This window comes from Aplysia californica, unplaced genomic scaffold (genome assembly GCF_000002075.1).
Source record: "Aplysia californica isolate F4 #8 unplaced genomic scaffold, AplCal3.0 scaffold00325, whole genome shotgun sequence".
NCBI lineage: Eukaryota > Metazoa > Mollusca > Gastropoda > Aplysiida > Aplysiidae > Aplysia > Aplysia californica.
The window spans coordinates 551869-560796 of record NW_004797595.1 but is presented as its reverse complement, the minus strand read 5'-3'; the positions used below and the strand labels follow the sequence as shown (position 1 = coordinate 560796).

Here is an 8928-nt window from a genome sequence, read left to right as displayed (position 1 = left end):
TCCCTCCCTCCCTCATACGCGATAGACGAGGCTTGGTTCTTGTTGATTTTTTTTTTACATGGGCGCCGTGGCGTACTATATCTAAATTACTAAATTGCAATAATACGGCGTTCTTTCTACAATTAGATCTACAAATAAATGTATTATTAAATAGATAAAGATAGAGATATGAGCTTTAAAAAAAAGAAGGAAAAAACCCCCAACCTTTATTTCTTCATCAGCACTTTATCTACGAGGTGGTTTATTTCTTATTGACCGAATCAAAGCGTATAGGGCCTATAGAACTTTTAAAAAGAAGTATGAAAAGATGTGGGTGTCATGGGGACCTCCTATAACCACCCTACCCTCTCTCTCCTCCCGAATCCCAATACCAACCCCCCCGGCCCCCCTCAGATATATGAGTTTGGCATTAAATTAAATGAGGATGAGCCATAGGAAAAAAAATTCCAGAGTTTTTCAGCCTTTAGGTGTAGGAATGCAATGAAGCTCTTGATAAAGCAAATTCAGCCAAACAAATGATAAATACATGTACTGGTATTTTTAAAATCGAGTTAAACTTTCCCATGTGACATTTGAACAGGAAACTATTTTTCATTCATACGTTCACTTTTTTAAAAAGTATACTAAATTATAAGTAGTGCTTTCTTATGTCGGTATTAAACTTTGGTTTATATTGATTTTAAGAACCATATAAAGCACTTAAACTAAAGCTCCACCTATTGCTGTTTTAAGTAAGTCTAATTTTGGACATTAGTAAAGCAACTGTGACAACTCTGGGCTCACTAAAGATAAAAAAGTGAACTTAAACGTTGTTTTGTAGCCAAGTCAATTGTTTTTCTACTCAGTGTAGTGATAACTGAAACAAAAACCTTTACTAAGGTGTTTTTGGACAACATTCAATAAACCAAAACAATAAAAAGTACACTGTTTCTGTTTGATAAAGAAATTTCCTGCCCATTGAGAAAAAGATCTAGCTGCTAGTCAACCTTAACTTCACATGGCCCAGAACCTTACTGATGGCTCTTTATGTTTTAAAAAAGAAACCCGGAGTGACTATTTGTGTCTATAAGACATATTATGCACTAAAAAAAGATGACGTAATAAAAGAAAACAGACATCACTGAACTGCCTGACAGAACCAGTAAGACGTTAATCCAGAAAGGGACAAGAGGTTTCACATGCTTGCACCTTTAAGAGAATCACTTGGAATCAAAACATAACGTTAGAATCAAATAAAACACGTAAGACTAAGAGCATAGACACGCCCACTCACATGTAAACAAACTTTTTAGCCACATTAAAAATGGCCGCCAACAAACTCAAATGTGTCCGTGTCGCGTAACTTCGTACGGACTCTAGTTTAAAAGGAGGTAACTCTATGGTCTGACCCAGCAAAGCTATCTATCATGTGCTGTTATAGTGGTTGGTGACTATTTGTCATATATGCTGGGCTTGTTTTCAAGATTTCTTGCTGTTACTTTTTCTTGTTGGTGGTCGATGGGTGCTTTTGTGTACTCTACTCCTTTTATTTGTTTTCAGTGTTACTTCTAATGCAAATAGTCTGCGCTGAAATGAAGCCATGTTTGTACTGATTGCCCCTAATTTTTTTACTTTACTGCTTCAACATAATTTTTATTTGGGCAAGGTTTTTATTTTATATTTTTTCCAAACTTTCCTACAGGAAAAACAGAAACAGAAGAAAGGTGGCAAAAAGGAGGAGGAAGGGGAGTCAGTTTTGGCTGCTGAGGACGCAGAGAAGTCAGCTGATGCAGCGGTCAGCAAAGAAGGCACTCCTGAAACGGCTGAAAAAGAGGAAGACAAGGAAGGTGAGAATTACTTACCTTAATTTTAATGGTTCATGGCCAATAAGAGAATAAGAACAATTTTATAAAGCTGTTTTCTTAACAAATTGTCGTTGTGCTTTCAGCTATCAGTTTGGTAAAAGTTTTACTGTGCATAAGATCATAATAATGCTCTTATTGTGAGTACACTTTAAACTGTGTCTAATAATATCTTGATGGTATTTTTACTTGAAAAGTTTAAGATGTTGATAATAAAAGCGCTTTTGAGTCCTTTTGAGTTTGTTGGATATTGTGTTCCATTGATTAATTACTTATGAGTAGTTTTAGCTTTTCCAGCAGTCTTTGGGCTGGTGTCCTCTACCCCAATACCATGTTTCAGAGGGTATAACTCTTGGTTATTATAAGTTGTTCTTTAACCCCTAAAGTGGGTATTGTTTTAGTTGAAATGGGGAGGGAGTTGTTGCAGATCTTTCAGGTTAGGGCATTGGATGAAAAAGTGCTGGACAATGTCATTTGGGTGGTCAGTAAGTGGGCACAGTAACAGATTTTTGGTTTGATTCCTCCCAAGTGGCAATTAGTTTGCCTGTGATGCTCATGGAAGCGACACATTAAGTGAAAAAGGACATTTGGAGTATGTTTAAATGACTGTCAAACTGGTATTCTCCTGTACTTTTAAACTTTGAAACATATTATTAACTGGAGAAAAGTTTGTTGTACTTGACTGAATTTGAACAGCAGTCTTTTATCATCTTTATTGTAGAAGAGGATAGAAAAACATTTTTGAATGGTAATGCAAGACCAGATCTATTGAGTGAATGCCTAACTGCCTTTGAAATAACTGAATGAAATTCATTTATCCCCTCATTTGGATATCACCGACATTTCCCCTCTTCAGTCAAGGGTGAATATTACTTCCAACACTTGTTTGCCACTCTTCCTTTATGAAGTCATGTCAGCAAAAAATAAATCCCAGTGATTATGTGCCAGTCATTTTCAAAGTTTGTGTTTTGCTGAATAAATGGTTATCTGTTGCTCTCTGCCTCTACAGATGGTAAGGAAGGCAAGAAGAAAAAGAAAAAGAAAGGAGAAAAGGAGGACAAAGAAAAGCCAAAACCTAATAAAATGGTATGTTGCTGTCTTGGTAAAACCAAAAAGTTGTTCAGCAATAAAAGTGTTTGTGTGTTGTTATGGATCATCATTTAATTTGCCAGTGCCTGTTTACATACAATCCACAAATGCAGATATTGGCCAAAAATTTACACCATGGTCAAATTTCTAGGTTTTCTATTGATGCAATATTCATTAAGTACTAAATACCTTTAGTTATTTCATACTTACTAAATGTTAAACCTTTACTTATCAGCAGTGCTTCCACTCTTCCGTATTTTTACGGAAATCCGTACTTTCTGCCAGTTCCGTACTTGTCCCTCCATCATTATCTACTCCCTCCGTAAAAAAAACTGCGACAGTGCAGGACTGCCGAAATTCTGTACTCGCCCTCGTATCGTCTTGTATAAGGTACGGATATTTACGGTAATTCTATCGGCAACAAGTTAACGTTATAGAAACCTGCCAAATTGCGCATTTCCTGCAATCGGACATTATACCGCTATGTCCCAGTCCCATGCATTCATTGCGTGTTGGTCGGCAGTACTTTTTTTACCTGCAGATGGATCAAAATCTGGCGAACCTTTTGTGAAAACTTCCTCCTTTCTGTCATTCACTCATTCCTTCTGTCTATCTTCGGATTGTTGCCGCAGCTGGAAAATCTGCGCGTTGATCAAGACTGATTTTGATCTTAGAAAATTACTGTCGGAAAGAAACTTTTTTCGCAAATTTTATCTAGATCTAGAGAAATTATCAATGCGAAGAATCTACGGCACGTGAACGCATTATAAGGGCCGCGATGAAAGAAATATATGCTGGTACGGTCGTGCCCACTACGGATGGGATCGGCTGATTGCGCTAATCGCCCGACTCGGTCGAACAACCGTGTTTGCTTTGAAACTGAAAACAAACACGTTTGTTTTTGAGGCGATCGAGTCGGGCGATCGGCCCGATCGGCCGATCCCGTCCATAGTGGGCACCACGTATAAAATCAAGAATAATTGTAAGTGGTGTTCCGAGGTTGTGACAGGCGACTTTCAGACATGAAAATTTAGAAAAAATGTGGGTATACGCTGCGCAACCGTATTTTGAAGGTACATCTATTCATTTTTCCCAGGTTTGCCTGCTGTTAATGGTGCGACTACAAATTAATTGCATTATAGTAGCAATGAAAGGGGAACCTGCTTGTAAACATTTCCAGCATTGGAAAGATATGCTGGCGATGAAGTCAAACAAGACAAAATGTTGGTGAAAAAATAAATATTATGGGCTGTAGGCAAGGAGCTTAGAACTAATGGAGCCTCCTCTCTCTCTTCGCGGCGCCGCGAGCAGTACGCCGCGTTGGGGATCAAATATGGCCACCGAGTGTGGGCTAAAATCACGAACTGTGGCGTTTCTTTTTATAGAATTTTATCGGGCTGGGCCACGTTGTGGGGGTGGGCGGGGTGGGGGAATGCACGCAAGGAAGAGGGGATGGGGCTGGGATGAAAGAGGAGGGGCGGGCCTTGGGAAGGGACGAAGGAGAATGGGAAAAATTAAATGAGAGAGACAGAGAGAGAGTGAGAGAGAGACAGACAGACAGACAGAGAGAGAGAGGGAGAGAGAGAGACTGACAGACAGACAGACAGAGAGAGAGAGGGAGAGAGAGAGACTGACAGACAGACAGACAGAGAGAGGGAGGTTGTGATCAACTGACGGGCTGACGGATAATGACAGGGAGAAAAAATTATGTGTGTGATAAGGACTGTTCAATTCTTTAAGAGTTTTATGTTATAATCTAGTTTAAAAATAAAAAGATGTGTAAAATAAGAAGAAAACTTGTCCGAGTAACATAAAATTATCAAACATACCAAATTAAAAAGATAATCTTTCAAGATGCTAAAATATATAATTATAAGAAATGGATGAAAATATACTTTTAAACTGAATTTAAGATATATGATTGCATGATTCTAGGCGTGTGCCATAACTAGCTTTATGTGTAAGGAATAGCAGACACAAAAGAGGGTCGATGTTTGCTTTATCTAATTGCTAACAGTATGTCTTGGTCTATAAATAATATTATTGATCACAATAATTTTGTTTCCTGGTTTTCACAAAGTGGAGCGCACAATGATTTCAAATATTCCCCCCCCAAAAAAGAGATAACAGCACCCTTGGAGGTGTGATCGCATGCATGAGCGTGGATAACCTTTGAAAGGGTTTTTTTTTTTCAGTAAAGTATGATATGGAGAGCAGCGTTTTTAGTCCCTTATTACGCTCCAGAGGGGGATAATTTATCTTAGTGATGACTCTTGTGTAGTAAAATTTGTTGTTGCTTTGTTTGGTTTATTTTTTAACAGCAGAATCTTAAGTGAACCGGAATTATTGATTGTGGGATCTTAGGTGAAGACTACAACAATAGAATTAAACCGAGTATAGTTCTATCTAACAAGACTCAAACTCTTATCCACCCCACCCTACCTTCTCCCCTCATCTGATATGGTTTGGTGTTTCTTTAACATAAAAAATATTCATCATTATTGTTTTTGAATATTGATTTCATGTTCTAATGGAGCCTCTTGATATCTACATTTAGACTACAGTAGCATCTAATTTGCACACACAAAGGAAAGCAATATCTTTAATTAAAATGTATAATATGTATATACATACACACACATAATAATTATATATATACTCATAATAATTATATATATTTATGAATAAGAATACTTTAAACAAATTGATTATCTCAGTCTTTCTGCTGGGGTGTTGTATCCCTTTCAGCCTGGGTTGGCCTTGGCATATAGCGCCGGAGCCAGCCTCTTATGAATATTAATGATTCAAATTGTGTTCCTGGGGGCATAGAAACACTTTCATTCAAATTTTTTAAAAGGGAAACAACTTAACTGTGAAAACTTCGGTCCACTGCAGCATCATATCGGTTCTTACACTTAAATACAACACAGGTGCAAGGCATTTTTACTAATTGACTTGCCTAATCTGAAGGACCTCGGAATAAAACCTTCTTTCTTATCTAGATTTCAGTGCCTTAATCGGGCAATCGCGCAGTGCAGGTAGCCCACGGTTCCGCCGCGAGAGAGGGCTCCTATCAGGCGTGCGGTGCCGCCCACAGAGCATCCTCCATTACTTTTAATCTCCTTGACTGTAGGCAATATCTTCAAACAGGCTCCCAAACCGTATTTTGAAGGTACATCTATTCATTATTCCCAGGTTTGCCTGCTGTCAATGGTGCGACTACAAATTAATTGAATTATAGTAGCAATGAAAGGGGAACCTGCTTTTAAACATTTCCAGCATTGGAAAGATATGCTGGCGATGAAGTCAAACAAGACAAAATGTTGGTGAAAAAATAAATATTATGCGCTGTAGGCAATATCTTCAAACAGGCTCCCAAATGCCATTTTCTACCCTCTAAAAGCACTAAATTTCAATTTCTTAGGGGCCTTCGCCCCCTAAACCCCCACCGGGACGCTGTCCCTGGACCCTGCTGGGGGCCTCTGCAGCCCCCAGACCCCCTGCAGAATTTTCCTTACTTTTCAGCTTCAGCTGGTGGAAGCACTGTATAAGCACGACGTATCTATTTCCATAGGGGGCAAAAACGAGAAGTAACTCATTTTGTCAGCACGCTTCACATTTATCATCTAATAATGGATAAAACTTACCGTGTATGGTTCGTTTGTGACTGCCAGCACATTTTTGTTTCGGTTTTACCAAAAGATAGATATAGAAGAGCTGCCTACGGTTACGGATTTTCTGTATTTAGTACAGAAATCGGCCTCAAAATACAGAAGTATGGAAACTTTGAAAAAGTACGGATTTCCGTCGAATCATCGATAAAAATTTAGAATGAAGAAACCCTTGAAGCTCTTATTGTGGCCAAATCAAGACCAGGAGTGGCTGAGGAAAGGCAGTATTCTGAGAAGCAACTACGAAACCTGAAGTGAGCCTACTACAGAAGGAGTAGCTACTTTCAACTTTCAGCCATGTAAATACAGTCGAACCTGTGTAAGTGGGAATCGCAAGGGAGCCCAAAAAAAAAAATTCCGTCTTAAACAGGGGAATTTAGGTGGGGATGGAGGTGGAGGGGGGTTTCAAAGGCCCAGCCGCGGGATCAAGGATCGCGCGTCCGGTCGGCATGCAGTCACAAGTGGTCAAAACTGCACACCTCACAGCTGCTATCCTCTCTGATAATGACATGCGCCAGTCTTACTTATCCAATAACCACGAGTGCTTGCGTTTCATAGGACCACTGTTTGATGGATTAAAAACAGAGAAACGTTTGAACATCTTATTTGCTTCCACCCTTAGCCGCATCCATCAGTGTAACAAGCACAGTTAACCAATGCCACCCCTCAGTGCCATGTAACAACGATTTGAGGAATTCCTTTCTCGGCTGGCTGTACGATGAGGGCAGCAGGCATTGGTCAGTCTAATTTCGCACTTCTGGCTTCTGGCTACCCAGAAAAGTTTCCGTGGTTGCTCGCTACTTGAGCACTTTCACTGGCACTCTTGAGCTTTCATACCCACACCCCTGACCATCTGCATCGCTGAGGGCTCCCATAGATGGAGTAATCTACTCTCCTTCCTCGGCCGGCGGACAGCTGGCGGCACCAAACTTGTTTTGTTTCAAAACAGGGCTGATCGGGCAAAGCATTTTGTGTCTTAGACAAGTGATACCCTCGGAAGGGAGCGGATTTTTCTTACCGTTTCCGCATTTGTACAGGTTTCCGTTTTATACAGGTAATTAAAGAGGAATATATCAAGGGGGGAGCGGGGGGAGATTCCGTTAAGACAGGCTTCTGTTTTACACAGGTTTCCGTTAAGGCAGGTTCGACTGTTGTTATAAATATTCTGTATATAGGTGAGTCCTAATTTTACCCATTTTTTCTTCTTAATTTTTTTATCCACAGCCATAGACCTCTCATGACTGTTGTGCATAATAATATTAAGTTTATTTTGGCAACTTTTAAAGTGCTAGATGGTATCAAATAAGTGCAAATTTACGTAGCGCGAAAGAGAACTGAAACTTGCGGAAAAAGTAGGGAAAAGCACTGAAAATTGGGGGGCTCTCGTGACCTAGAGGTTAACGTGTTGGCCTCTCATTCAAAAGGTCCCGGGTTAGAATCCGGGTAGCGACCGAAAAATTTTCTTCTCTAAAATTGTCTCCTTTCACCTCCTTTCATGCTCTCTAGCAATGATCTGTTGTCTGCTTTCGTTTCCACTTTCTGCCCCCACCCCCTCACCTCCTTTGTTCCCCCTCCTCTGGGCTCCTGGCTCTTTCTGCAGCCTTTCTACTGCTACTCCTTGACTCCTCCTAACTGCTGTCTTTCAGCTACACCCGTGATCTTCTGGTAGGAAAGATCTACACCTAGCCTTCTCGGACAAGGGTGAAAAATCTCGGAGGGCCCGTGTGCAAGTTGCGCATGTTAAAGATCCCTTGGTGGTCTAAAATCGATAAGAGTAGGCTTCAGCCGCCACCTGGGCAAAATTCAAAATTTCCTACCAACTGAAAATATTAGGTGTGTCCCGCGCGCTCATATGACCTTATGCAGTTGCGAGCGCCGTAAAAACACTTACCAAAACAAACGAACAAACTGAAAATTGGCTTTGGAGTACTGATAGGCTCTTTCATGGGTAGGCAGCTCTGATACAGTACACCAAACCTATCGACTAATTGCATTTGGCACAACTGTGGGTTATGCCATTTTGCTAGTGCAGTGACGATAATTTGTAGTGTGATTGTGAAATTGTGTAAAGGGAAAGGTATGCTCCAAATTAACTTTTGTACTTTCATATCTAATCTTGACAGCTGGCCAAGTTGAAAGAGCAGCTGAAAAAGATCCAAGAGGAAGATCAAAAAGCGGAGGAAGAAAGAGAGAGGCTGCGGATAGCAGAGGATGAGAGGATAAAGCGTCTGGAAGAAGAGGTTTGTGGACTGATGTTTGTCAGATAAGATGAGACATACTCTCTCTCTTTTCTCCTCCCCCTCCCCCCTCCATTTTGCTCTCTCTCT

General features: G+C 40.2%; 1 protein-coding gene across 1 annotated transcript in view; it reads left to right on the top strand.

Moving 5' to 3' along the window:
• Positions 1-8928, top strand: part of LOC101856744 (eukaryotic translation initiation factor 5B) — a 114064-nt gene that overhangs the window by 12292 nt on the left and 92844 nt on the right. The window contains exons 6-8 of the mRNA XM_005102443.3: positions 1682-1826; positions 2851-2927; positions 8725-8841. Of these exons, the coding sequence (XP_005102500.2) occupies positions 1682-1826; positions 2851-2927; positions 8725-8841 (339 nt within the window). The remainder of the gene's footprint in view (positions 1-1681; positions 1827-2850; positions 2928-8724; positions 8842-8928) is intronic.